The 14569-nt window shown below is 52.0% G+C and overlaps 1 protein-coding gene across 1 annotated transcript; it reads left to right on the top strand.

The window, feature by feature from the left end:
* Positions 1-814: 814 nt before the first annotated feature.
* On the top strand, positions 815-12873 carry TOM1 (E3 ubiquitin-protein ligase tom1; the record flags this gene model as incomplete). Its single annotated transcript, XM_056213078.1, has 4 exons — positions 815-859; positions 907-8428; positions 8474-12727; positions 12779-12873. The coding sequence occupies 4 exons, from the start codon at positions 815-817 to the stop codon at positions 12871-12873; spliced, it is 11916 nt and encodes a 3971-aa protein (XP_056073386.1).
* Between the last annotated feature and the right edge of the window lie 1696 nt (positions 12874-14569).

The raw sequence follows: 14569 nt of genomic DNA, 5'->3' as shown, positions 1-14569 counted from the left end.
GAAGCGCTCAGTCCGACGGCCCGATGGAACTCCAATGGCACCAAGGGTCGACTCATATCGTCAGCTTCAATGACGTGAATGTGCACGGTGAGTGCTGGCGATGTGTTGAGCTTTGACGCGTTTCGACGACCCATAAAGCGAAAAGGCTAGCTCTCGCGATACCAGAAATATAGACGTAGCCTTCACCTCTCGCATAGATGGCGTTCAGTGTTCCATGATCGTATAGAGGCAGCACTCCCACGTTTGCAGCACAGCGAGCTCTACCTTCAGTTACATAAGCACGTGCACTGACCACATACTGATCGCGCCTTCCGAAAGTACGCTGCCAGTTACGTCTCGCGGCGGAACATCTTGAGCTCTCTCACCGTCGACTCACGCATAACCAGGCACCACGCTCCATTAGAGTCCGTCAGCCTGCGTATTTGGCCTACGCACATTGCCAAAAAAAAACCTGCCAGCACAGCAAGACCCGCGTCTGCACCGTGGTTTCTTGCAGGGTTGCACGAATCTCTTGACGCCTCAACGAAGAAGCTCGAACGTGCCGCGTCCGTCGACCTTGGCCCCCGCCTTTACTCAACTGCACCAGTGTTTGCAGGCGTTTGCCCCAAGCTTGAAGTGCTATCTCCTCGCCAAAGTCTGCGCCGCGACCATAGCAATCAGTACACGCAGCGACTCCGCACGGCAGCAGAGCTTTAACCCCGCGGCCCAATCAACATCCTCGATTTAGTGTTCCTGCACACATTAGAGTCACGACACACTCGCCTGGACAGATCGTACATGTGGGAGGCTCGGCTTCCGAGCGCCCGGAGGAGCCATGAAGATCAAGAAGCAGGCTACGTCGCGGCATGAGTCCACTCTGGTAAGAGAATTGCTTCTTTCATGATCTTCGTAGGCTAACACTGGCAGTCACCGATGATAGCAGACTTTGTCAAAGCGACCGAATCGATACCCCTCTACCAGATACCCGCCCACCTTGCTTCATTTCCCAAGCTGTGGCCGTTTCCACGAGGTGACACGTACCACTGGATTCCGGTGTTGAACCGGTTCGACCGCATACTTGAGCTCTTCATTCGAATATACGGCCTGGAAAATGGCCCTCAGACGCAACCATTCCAGCGACTTCTCTTGCAACAAGGCGATGCGGAGGAAGGGAAGACCTCAGAGCCGGCGACAGCCGACATCTTGGACAAGCTGCACATCGCTTCGGATGGCGACCGTGAGCTCATCGAGCAGATACTTGGTTTCACGCGGCTGCTGCTCGAGAATTGCGGAAACCGAAGCCTCTACTCCAGCAGCGGTCACTTGGACAAGCTGTTGAACTCTACCTCCGTCACTCTCGTGAAGGCAACGCTTCGCTTGAGCCTCCGCCTTTCTCAGCGTTACTACTCCGCTCGCATGCGGCTCGCTCCGGCGACACTACACCCAACATTGCTGGCCAGCCACTATAACATCAACCTCGAGAAGATGCAAAAGTTGGCCGCACCCTTTCCTAAAGGACTGTCGACAGCACCGCTGCCGTTTGCAACTCCCGCGGGCAAGGGCAAGGATAAGGCACTTGGGGAACGTCGCAGCGAGAACGATAGGGTATATGCTGCGGACATGGTTGGTCTTTTCACACTGCCGGAGGGATCAGTTAAACAGGAATATGGCGGTGTATTGATCTCCTACTATGAGCCGTCCTCAACGTCTGAGGAAAACCAGCCACCGTCTGTGGAGGCACACGCAACAGCCGCGCCCGCAACGCCTACACCAGTACGTCGGACCTCCAACATGAATCCGCAGCAAACTCCTCGTCAATCGCGCGATGGGGTATTGACAGATCCTCCTCTCACGCCTGCCTTCACTCCTGGCGATGTTGGCACTAGCCGGCCGACTGGGGCTAAATCTTTCGAGAAGCCTTCAGAAATCGTGTCGAGCGCCGATATCCACGAGCTCCTGAAAGAGGGGCTTGAGGAACTGCCTGAGAACGTACACTACGAACTTCTTCACAAGGTCCGATCTGCAAAGACCTTGGTCAATGGTAAAAATGGTCGCGAAGACGGGGTCGGAATTCGCATGCTTGCCATCGCCAATTTGGCTTACGTATACGGCGAGAAGGATTTCCACGCAAAGCTCGGTCAACAAGACACGGACGAACCTCGTCGCCTGCAGTGGGCTTATCAGTTGTCCGAACTCGTGCATCCGCCGAGCAGCGGCGATGGTGCTGTGTCGCTTGAATTGCAAACTTACGCTCTCTGTGCTCTCGAGGCCTTGGCGAAGCATAAGTCGAAATCTTCAGATATCTGCACGGCTCTCAGTGTCAACGTTAATCATGGTGTCCTGTTCTACGTTGTTCGGAAGCTCGTCGCCGAGTTAGCTGTTGATGACGACTCTGTAGTCAACGCTCAACAAGAAGAATGGCGAGAAGCCTTGTTCTCGCTGCTGAACACGTTGCCAACCTCACAAGCACGAACCGGTGACGGCATGGTTTCTGCTGGTCTCATAGAGATCTTGGTCGATGTACTCAAGCTTCGAACGGCCAAGGCAGAACGCAATCACCCGAAGATCCTCAACTTCCTTGACACCTTTGTCCACAACCTCCGAGAGGCATTCCAAGCTCTGGTCGATGCTAAAGGACTTGATATCATTGCGGATCTTGTGTTCTACGAGGTGACGACCTCACGAATGCTCGCGGAGGCAGGCGAAGGGATACCTAAAGAGTACAAGACACAACTCACCGATTATCAGATTCCCTTCTACAATCAGCAAACCCTTCGCTGGCTTTTCAAGTTTATGAACCACATGATGTCCCATACAGGGGGTGGCAATTTTGATCGTCAAATGCGGAATCTGATTGATTCGACTCCTCTCCAGCAAGGACTCGAGGTTGTGTTATCCAACGCCAATGTTTTTGGGTCCACGGTGTGGAGTATGGGCGTGAATATTTTGACCACATTTATCCACAACGAACCTACAAGCTATGCAGTGATTAACGATGCCGGTCTTAGCACTGCACTGCTCGAGACCGTCTCTGGCGAGAAGATTCCTATGAATCCCACCAATGCGACGGATAAAGACGCAACTTCATCAGCTGATACAACATCTGCGGACCGGAGCGCCTCACCTCCACGACCTGCTCGCGTCTATCCACCACGTGACCCAAACATGTCACTTGCTTCCGGTATTCTACCTGTCGCCGAAGCAATCTCGACCATACCGCCCGCGTTTGGTGCCATCTGTCTCGCAGAAGCCGGTATGAAACTCTTCCAGTCGTCGGCAGCCCTTACACACTTCTTCGAAATTTTTGAGAGCCCAGCCCACGTCAAAGCTTTGGACATGGATCCTGAAATTCCCACCATCATTGGCAATGCCTTTGACGAGCTGGTTCGCCACCACCCACCACTAAAGAATCCGGTTTTAGCATCTTTGAGCGAAATGGTCGCCCGGGTTGTTCGTATATGCTTCGACAAGGCGGAGAAGGAGGGTGCTGGTACTAAGTTATACTATGAGGATCACAAAGACGAAAAGATCTATGTTTGTGGCGGACGTCCTGCACTCTCCGGTCCCGAGGGCTTTATTCATAAGCAACTCTCGCAACAAACCAGCTCTGAAGATGACGTTCTCATGGCAGATGCGCACGATACGTCTTCGAGCTCGTTGGAGCCTGTTGCCCTACTCGACGTTCTCGAGATTGAAGATCGCTCAGCAGGGCCCTCCACTAGCCAATACATCAGTGTCGTATGTCGGTTCCTCGGTGGCTTCTTTACGAACAACGCAATGTGCGCTGCCTACATAGAGGCAGATGGTGTCGAGACTATACTCGATCTTGCCACGCTGCCCTGTCTCGATGCTAGATTCAATGAGACGCAAACGACTAGCGAGGAGTTTGCACGGGTGGTTCAGGTTCTTGTGGAACAGAAACCTCACATTGCAGTACCCGCATTATTGAAACGTACCCAGCAAGCATTAGATCGTCTAGAGCCTTTGATGCAGCATGCGTACAACGAAGGCAAGGGCTTTTTTGCGTTGTTCACAGGCGCGGTTTCCGATCTTGATCCTGAACAGCAAAAGATTCGAGACCAAGGTACCCAATACGTCAAGTCTCTTCTTGCGGTGCACACACTCGTGTCAGCTCTGACAACGACTTTCCAAGGGCAGATGTTCAATACACGTTCCTCCCACAATGTGTCAAGCCAGGTCAATCTTTCTGATATGTACGCTCGACTAGTTGACAGCCTAGGCCGCCTTCATCGAAGCTGCGTCTGGGAAGAGATCCTACTACAGAAGAACATGCCTAAGGAATGGGAGAAAGAGACGCGCGTCAAGAGCTCCGGTTTTGGAGCAATTGAGGCTGATAGTGTTTTCAACCTGGGCAATAACGACAGGTCGACCGAACCACCAGCTGCATCGAGCAACGACGAGACCGCTGGCACTGCACCTGGCTCATCAAGCGATGCACCGACCCCAAGCCAGAACAGTGCTCGCTTCAAGAACACCCAAATCCTGCGATATCTCTTGAGCAAGATACCCCCTGGAATTGCCCCGTTTTTCCAGTCGCTGGGCAAACTTCTCCTCTTCCGTCGCACTTTGGAGTCATATCAGAAACAAGGCGCAATCATAGTTGGGGATCAGCTCGCGCAGGCGGCTATCGATCAGCTGCGCTTCGAAGCCCCAAAGGCCTCCGCGTCGGCTGAAGATCGATATGCGTACTGGATCGTTATATTAACATCGCTCTCGCAGCTAATGATCGACAATAACATGGATCGCGTCAGTCCGCAGGCCCTGACTCTTATCCTGGTATCGTTCAGGAACCTTGGTGGCTTGGCTGTGCTCGCAGATATCCTTAACACTTTCTTTGAGTCGGCCAAGGATGTCATCCAAACTCAAGGCGAACAGCCCTCCGAGGACTACCAGCGATTGCTCAATCTGTCGCTTGGCGGCGTCAAGATAGTTCTAGCATTTTATGCTCAGATCATCAATGCGAAGGTAATCAATGAAGCCACCCAAACTACTTCAATGCAGTCACGCCCCGATCGCGACCGAGAACGTCCAGATTTCTTCCTCGCTCCTCAATTCATCGTTGAGCTGCGCCATGCAGTCACGAAGCCGGTCCAGAAGATATGGAACTCTGATCTCATCGACAAGGCGACGACCTCCATTGTGAAGACTTCAATCAATATCTTGAAAACTGTACTAGATGGCGAAGGCGAACATGGGGCTTACAAAAGCGTTGACAAGATCCCGAAGCGGAGTAAGCCTGTTATTAGACCTTGGAAGCCGAGGAATAGCGAGCACATGCAGCGTCTGAAGGACGCTAGTCAGTATCCGGAGAGTCTGGCTGAGGAAGCTCTCTTCCGGTGCTGCGACAATTTCAACACTGCCCGAGAATATTGTCAGAACCAGGTCCGCGACGTTCGGGCTTCTCGAAACCCGATTCCCCCTTACGAGATAGATGCTCGTCGGGCTCCTAATGTATCCCCAAGTCGAGCAGAGGTGGTTGTTCCCGAGCCCGTAGAGAATGCTAGTACTTCCGCTAGTGAGGATGCCGACGGACCTGAAGGTTGGACGACCCAAGACTCGCAGTCGGTGGAGATGGAGGACGCCAATGTTTTGCAAGAGCCCCAGGAGCATCAATCTCACACACCTGTACCAGAACAATCGCTCGCAGCAGATACAACTGTGGCATTACAGGGCGGCCTTGCCTATCAGAAACGAATGTTGACAGGCAATTTGGCAGAGCCTGTTGCCGTTGACGACTTAGATAAAGAGCGCGCAAGCGTTCGGGAGAATCTCGTCGATCGGTCGCTCGACATCCTCAACTCGCACAACGATGTCACTTTTGAGCTGGCAGACTTGATCTCTGCTGCCGTTGCGAAGGCCATTGAGCCGGGTTCATTGCGTAGCGAGATAGGATCTACTCTGATCCAATCCCTCATCTCCTTGCAGATGGAAGATGACTTCCGCGACCAAGGAAAGAAAATTGCAGCTTCTGCTCACTTGCTGGCCCTCACTATCCAAGATAAAGACTTCTACGAAGCTGTGGTGGAAGAGCTCAAAGAGAACTTTTCGCTGTTCCTTCAATTCATCAAGATCTTCCCAAATCAGGTGCCTGAAGAATCTTCCCCATGGATTGGCCATGTTCTCGTCATCCTGGAACGTCTGCTTGCGGAAGATCAGCTTCCCCCTCAAATATCCTGGACACCGCCAACCAACGAGAACCCTGAGGAGGCGGCGGTCGAGGCACCACCGGAGCCTATTTTTGGTTTGGATGAAAAGAACCAGCTGTTCGATTCGTTGATAGAGGTCCTACCGCATATCGGCAAGGACGAGTCACTGGCCTTGTCGGTCATGCGCGTTCTAGTGATGCTTACACGCACTCGCAAGATTGCTCAGCGTTTAGCAGAGAAACGTAATATTCAACGACTCTTCCTCATGGTCAGACAGCTTGCAGGTATTACGAACGAGGGACTTCGCAGCGCCTTTATGATCGCCCTACGCCACATCATCGAAGATGATGCCATGATCCGGCAAATCATGCGAAGCGAAATACAGCAAATGTTCGACTCACGAGACCGAAGACAGACAGACACAACAGGCTACACACGTCAAATGTACTATTTGGCCATCCGCGCCCCGGAGATATTTGTCGACGTCACCCACGAGAAACTTCAGCTTGCACGCTTCGATCCTAATCAGCGTCCGCAAACTTTGATGCTTAAAAAGGACGAATCTGCCACAGAGGGCGAGGACTCAAATTCATCGGGCGCGTCAAACGAGATGCCAAAGAATGATCAACCCAAAGAGACCAGCGAGGCTAAGCAACCCGTTCTTGAGAGGACCAAAACTTCCGATCTGAAATTACCAGTTGTCGAGAACCCTGATGGCATCATTCACTACCTTTTGTGCGAACTGCTCGCCTACAAGGAGGTGGACGACAAGCCGGCACCTACTAAAGCACCCGAAAAGGATGAAGAACCACAGCAGCAGTCGAGTGCCAACGCAGCGGCATCGTCATCAGAAACGCCGGACGTCAGCACTGAGCAGACGAAGCCTGAGAAGGTAGACTTCAAAGCGGAGAACCATCCCATCTACGTCTACCGATGCTTTATCCTTAAATGTCTTGCAGAACTCCTCCAGAGCTACAATCGCACCAAGATTGAATTCATTAATTTCTCGAGGAAGGCAGATCCGTATGCTACCACCCCATCTAAGCCTCGGTCTGGCGTATTGAACTACCTTCTAAACGTGTTGGTGCCTGTCGGAAGTTTAAACCACGAGGGCGATCTTGCGTTCAAGAAGAAATTGGCCACGTCTAGTTGTGCTATCGATGTGATCGTTTCTTTGTGCGCCAAAACCGGAGAGCAAGGTGTTTCTAGGCCACGTCCAGATCAATCGCCTTATGCCGAGACGGAGCCCGAGCTCTTGTTTGTACGCAAGTTTGTCTTGGAACATTGTCTCAAAGCTTTCAAGGACGCCTGCGGTTCCGACGAAGTTCTCGATATGAAGTACTCCCGTCTACTTGGTGTAGCTGACATCTTCTCGAAATTAGTCTCTCAGCGCCCCAACGGAGAGATGCTCAACCAGAATGCTGATCTTACGCCGACCCTCAAGCAAATGGCCAAGATCATGTACGAGAAGAACTTCATTTCGATCTTGACGACCGCCATTGCGGACATTGACCTCAACTTCCCCAACGCAAAGCGGGTTGTCAAGTACATCCTCAAGCCGCTCAAGTGGTTGACTTACGTTGGCATGGACTTGAGCACTCGTTACGACACATCCTCCGCACCCGACTCAACTGACGAATACGAGATCTCTTCGGCATCAGATGATGACCTCATGGATACAACACGTGAAGAGACGCCGGATCTTTTCCGTAACTCGACGTTGGGTATGTTCGAACCGGGCAACGAGTCGGAGACAGATGAGGACGATGACGAAGATGAGGAGGACGAAGACATGTATGGTGAAGCATATGCCGATGACATGGAGTTCGATGAGGAGCTTGGCGACAACGACGAAGTCGTCTCTGAGGATGAGGAGATGGAAATGGACCTCGGCGACATCGGCCCCATTGAAGGTCTTCCTGGTGACGTAGATGTGGAAATCGAGCTTGATGACGATGGCGAAGGCATGGGCTCCCACGATGAATCCCAGAGTGATGATGAAGATGATAGCGAAGATGACGACGAAGACGACGAAGATGATGGGGATGAGGACGACGATATGGGTGACCTCGAAGAAATAGAGGACATGGAGGACATGGAGGAAATAACGGGCGATGATGAAAATGCAAGCCTTGCAGATGACCGGGAGGACAGTTGGAGCGATGATGGCGCCGAGGTCCATCCTGCTCTCAACTTTGTACTTGATCGACCACAGCTTCTTGATCAGATTCGACAGGGCGATCTGGATGACTTCATTGACGATGATATGCAAGAAGACGAAGGTAAGTTTGAGAACTGATGTTGACAATTATTGCTGATTTTCGAAGATGAGGAAGAAGAGGAAGATTTCGACGAAGAAGATATCGTGTACGATCCAGGTCTCGAAGACGATGATGAAGGCATGCATGAAATGGGTTGGGACTGGAACGAACCCGCTCCACCCTCGCGACACTTGCACCGCCTTAGCCCTTGGATGTTTCCTGGCGGGCCCGACAATAGAGTTCTCGTGCCTGCCTATCGGTCCCATCGACCTGGCGCAGGGCCACGCATGGCAGACGATGGAGTCAACCCACTTCTACAACGGTCTGGTCGCACAGCTGGTCGTCACGGTGACCCTTCCTCTGCAAACAATAGCGACTGGGTCCACGCTATCGAAGGCCGCGGACCAAGACTTCTCCCTTCAGACACTAGCCCTGTATCTTTCATCAGCAATCTGCTGAACGCAATGAGTCAAGGAACGTTGCATACCCAGAACGGCACGGTGCATCTGTCTTTCAACAATCTCCCCTTGGGACCTCATGGATTTTCCCCACCATTCGATCCGACTTTCCGCCGTGACGTCCGTACTAGAGATAATCCCTTAGGTCGCTCAGCACGCGAGGATCCACAGTCGTCTGTGGCTTTCCTCAAGGCCTACACTCATCAGCGTTGGCAAGAAGAGGCACGCATACTATATGGTCCAAGCGCAATCGAGAAGAGCCAGCGTGTCGTCAATTCAATCCTCAAACTCATGGTCCCGCCCGCCATGGAGGCTCAGAAGAAGCGGCAAGCGGATAAGGAAGCCGAGCTTGAGCGTCGGCGGAAAGAGGAACAAGAGCGTAAGGAGCAGAAGGAACGAGAAGATCGAGAAGAGAAAGAACGCCAGGAGCGCGAGCGTCTTGAAGCCGAACGGGAAGCTGCTGCGACGCAAGCTGGTCAAGCGGCCGTCGAAGGAGAGCAAGCAGAAAGTACGGCCGCTACTCAACCTGAATCTCAAGCCATGGAAGGTGTAGAAGCTGCCCAACCCTCTACACAACCCGAGCAACCGGCTGAACCTCAGCAACGCATTACGGTAAACCTTCGGGGCCATGAGTACGATATCACTGAACTTGGTATTGATTTGGAATACCTGGAGGCTCTTCCTGAAGATTTGCGCGAAGAAGTTCTGTTATCGCAGATTCAGGAACACCGTGCCCAACAACGCGCCGTCCGTCGAGAACAAGAGCAACGCGCAGCTATACAGCAACCACAAGGCGAAAGCCAAGATCAGCCAGCTGGCGACCAGCAAGCCGCCGGCATTGATGATGACTTCCTGGCTGCTTTGCCACCAGATATCCGTAATGAGTTACTCCAGCACGAGGCCCAAGAACGTCGACGACAAGAACGGGAAGAGCAACGACGACGGAGTCAAACAAACGCCCCAGCACAGGCTGAGGACATCGATCCAGCCAGCTTCTTGGCCTCACTAGACCCTGCTCTACGACAGGCCGTTTTGATGGACCAGGATGAGGACATGTTACGTCAACTGCCTCCCGAAATCTCTGCTGAAGCTCGCTCATACGGCGGCGATCGTCGCCTTAACCAATTCGACTATCTTCCTTCCGGTTTCCGCCGTACAGGGGACCGCGGCGCTGACCGCGACGTTCAGTCGCAGAAGCGTAAGGCTCGGCCATGTGCGCAGATGCTCGATAAGGCTGGTGTAGCAACGTTACTCCGCCTCATGTTCATCCCTCAACAAGGTAGTGCGAAGGCCAGCTTGACCCAGATCCTTCGCTACGTTTGTGAGAACCGTCAAAATCGCGCCGAAGTCATCAGCATCTTATTGTCGATTCTGCAGGATGGCAGTGCTGACGTGAACGCTGTCGAGCGTAGTTTCGCTCAGCTGTCGCTGCGTGCGAAGCAGACTCAGCAGCAGCCTAGCGACAAGACTCCGAAATTCTCGAGGAAGAACGGGGCATTCTCCATTAATTCTGATGTTTCACCGCTCATGGTCGTCCAGCAATGTCTGAACACACTTACACAACTTACTGAAAAGAATCCTGCAGTCTGGACGTTCTTCTTGACTGAGCATGAAACGGGCGTTGGCTTCAAGAACCGAACCAACCGCAAGGGGAAAGCGAAAGAGACCAAGGCGACCAAATACCCCGTCAACGCGCTATTAAGTTTGTTGGACCGGAAGTTGATCATCGACAGTTCCTCCATCATGGAACAACTTACCACATTGCTTCGCATCATCACCGTTCCTCTCCAACATATGAAGAAGGAAAAGGAAAAGGCTGAGACCGAAGCCGAGAAGAAAGACGACACGCCGGCTGCGGCAACCTCGACCGCCGCCGAAGTTGATCGGAACCGCGAGCAGCCTACAACTGTACAGCAACAAAGCGAGGATGTCGAGATGGCGACCGATTCCCAGAACGAGACTGCTATTGAGGTAGCTGTCGTGGGCGGGGCCAGCTCCTCTAAGCCTGAAGCATCAAAGGCTGAGGAAGACAAGAAGAAACATGGAAGCCTTACACCACCTGAGATACCCGAGAACAATTTGCGTCTTGTTGCAAAGATTTTGGCTGCTCGAGAGTGCAGTGCTAAGGTATTCCAGGAAACTTTGAGCGTTATCAGCAATCTTTCGCCAATCCCTGGGGCCAAGGAAATCTTTGGCCAGGAGTTACTCGGTATTGCCCAAGAGTTGGCGCGATCTATACTCCGAGACCTTAGCGATTTGACCGTCCAGGTCACGAATGCTGCGTCGCCTACTGATGTTCAGGGCTTGGCTCTCTCAAACTTCTCACCCGCAAGCTCTGATCAAACCAAGCTCCTCAGGGCTCTCACGGCATTGGATTACCTCTTCGATCCTACACGAGACAACAAGGAACAGAGTGGCGCGGTGGCGCTTGAGCCAGCACAGAAGGACGACATCCTTATATCCCTGTATGAGGACGCCGCATTTGCGCCACTGTGGAACAAGCTTAGCGAATGTTTGACCGTCATTCGCCAACGCGGTAACATGCTGAACATCGCCACCACCTTGCTACCCCTTATTGAGACTCTCATGGTGGTCTGTAAGAATACCACTCTTAAGGACGCGCCGCTTGGCAAGATGGTTAATAAGGACTTTGCGCTCTCGAGTCCGCCCCCAGAGAGCAAGATGGAGAATCTGTTCTTCAACTTCACCGAAGACCACCGCAAGATTCTGAATGACCTTGTACGGCAGAACCCGAAGCTCATGAGTGGTACTTTCTCGTTGCTCGTGAAGAACTCCAAGGTCCTAGAATTCGACAATAAGCGTAATTACTTCACCCGTAAGCTGCACGCTCGCACGCCTGATCGCCAGCAACACCCGCCGCTTCAGCTTGCTGTCCGTCGTGATCAAGTCTTCCTGGATAGTTTCAAGTCATTGTACTTCAAAACCGCGGACGAGATGAAGTACGGTAAGCTCAGCATTCGCTTCCACGGTGAAGAGGGTGTCGATGCCGGTGGTGTCACTCGAGAATGGTTCCAGGTCATTGCCCGGCAGATGTTCAACCCAGATTACGCGCTCTTCATTCCTGTGGCTTCGGATCGCACAACATTCCATCCCAATCGCCTGAGCAGTATCAATCCCGAACACTTGATGTTCTTCAAATTCATAGGACGCGTCATCGGAAAGGCCCTCTACGAAGGCCGTGTGCTTGACTGTCACTTCAGCCGAGCAGTCTACAAGCGGATCCTGAGTCGGCCGGTCAATGTCAAGGATATGGAGTCTCTGGACGAGGAATACTACAAATCTCTCGTGTGGATTCTCAACAACGACCCGACCGATGTCATTCCCGAGACCTTTTCCGTGGAGACCGAACGTTTTGGCGAAACCGAGGTCGTGGACCTCATCGAGAATGGACGCAACATCCCACTCACTGAGGAGAACAAGCACGATTATGTCCGCTTGGTCACTGAATACCGACTGACCGGTGCGGTTCAAGAACAACTAGAGCACTTCCTCAAGGGCTTCCATGATATCATACCGTCGGATTTGGTTTCTATCTTCAGTGAGCAGGAGCTCGAGCTGCTTATCTCTGGTCTGCCTGACATCAACATCGAGGACTGGAAGGCCAATACAGAATACTCGAACTACACCCAGAACTCACCTCAGATTCATTGGTTCTGGCGTGCAGTCCGAAGCTTTGACAAGGAGGAGCAAGCTAAGCTGCTTCAATTTGTCACCGGAACGAGCAAGGTGCCACTCAATGGTTTCAAGGAGCTCGAGGGTATGAATGGCTTCTCTAAGTTCAACATTCACCGCGATTATGGTAGCAAGGACCGCCTACCGTCCAGCCATACTTGCTTCAACCGTAAGTATACCTCCCACTAAGCCTCCAGCGCACACACTGACTTCATCATAGAACTCGATCTTCCCGAATACGACGATTACGAATCCCTCAAGAAGGCACTCTACACAGCCATGACGGCTGGCGGCGAGTACTTTGGCTTCGCATAGATGCCTTGATTACATATTCCCTTCAGACTGTACATCTCATTATCACCATGGATATAGCTATGCATTGCAGGGCGTCTTTTACACGGAGCGGGCATTGAAGATCATGATATGAGTACTCTGCATTGGGTGGGGCATGGTCTTGTCGGTCTTAGTCCGCTGTATGAGTATAGTTGGGGGCAGGGTTAGCTGCAGAGCGAAAAATGGGCGTTGGCGAGGGGATTCAGGAGGTTGGATGAGGTGCTTTGGCTCGACATATGCGCATGGAAATGGATGAAGGGAGTGCAGACCTGGATTCTGGTGAAGTGTGCAGATGCGCTGGGCTGAGGTGGGGGAATGGGGTGGAGGATGTTTCTCTTTTCTCATGCTTTTCTAGGTGGTGATAGTAGATAGCTACTCGAATGGGCTTTGCTTTGCTTACTTATGAGCTTGGTGCGATGTGATGTCCTAATCCAAGCTTTACAGCATTGGTGTCGTTCCGTGTACTTGGTCAATTCAAGGACCGAGTGCCCCTTATAAAGCTGTCTAGTAGCAGCACTTCTGATGATCCTCTTTCAGTCCTGCGTATTGTGGCGAGCCTTGCCCAAAGCTTCGCTTCCGATCTTTATTTGTGCTCCTCTTTCGCTAGACATGCCTTTGCTTCTTCAACCTGGCCGAACTCAAGGGAGAAGGTCCGCCGTCCTCGTGGCGACCCTTTCACAATACTCCGGATGGTTTTCCCTTTCGGCCGAGCAATCAAGACTTCGGAGTGGGCTTCATCGCGAGTGCGGTAAAAGTCATGACTACCAGGAAGTTCATGACCGCAATGAAGTTTCGAGTGATCGAATCTCTCTTCTAATCGCTATGGTAGTTTATAGATGCAGCTCTGGCTTCTTATGGGTCATTGTAGGCAACTGACTGTAGTAAATTACGATCTCGGAATCACTATCCGTAATGCCAACGCTGTCCCAGCTGCCAGCGATAACATCACCCCCTGCACCCGCGAATCGCTTTCCGCTTGATCTGTCTGTTGAAAATTGCTATAGAACCATTGCCGGATCCGGATTCATCGATTACAGCTAATGTGCTCCCTCCATAAGACGTGCCAATGTTCTCTTCGCCGTAAGCAGGATCATTGTAGATTGCTGCGTCATTCGAACTCGTTGTTTGCTATGATACAGTCCTCGACATTATCAAGAGCCACCAATACGTTTTCCTTTCGGGACTGTATGCTGATTGGGGAAGGGCTGATCAATGCACCATCTTCGTCCCTAGGGACAATTGGGGAGAATGTCTGATCAACGTCCAATTCGTCCAATTCGTCCAATGTGACTTCGGATGTAGATATATCAGTAACATGGGATGGAGAGCCTCAACTCTGCTTCATGACTTGTTGCTTGCCAAATATCGTGATGGAAACGGTTGTCTCACCTTTTCCTTTACACAAGTGGCTCTTGGGGCGGGGGTTGTACAGTCCACAGAGTGAAGTCAAGTCTTTGCTGTTGTATTCTTGTCTCCTTCCCCTTCCTGCTCATTTGTCGTATCAAGTAATTCCAAGGGACCTATAAGTGTCCTGACCGATCAGTTATCTGGCACCTGACTACATAAGTCAGGTGAGTCTGCTCTTGACTACTTTTGTGTCCTTCGCACTTAAGTGCTCGCGCCAATCTTTGTAGAATACCTGAGATCGGATGTTTTGAAACAGGCTCAAGATCGCATC

Source organism: Didymosphaeria variabile (assembly GCF_027946475.1).
Source record: "Didymosphaeria variabile strain IMI 356815 chromosome Unknown scaffold_3, whole genome shotgun sequence".
Lineage (NCBI taxonomy): Eukaryota > Fungi > Ascomycota > Dothideomycetes > Pleosporales > Didymosphaeriaceae > Didymosphaeria > Didymosphaeria variabile.
This window is presented reverse-complemented; position numbering and strand designations above follow the sequence as displayed.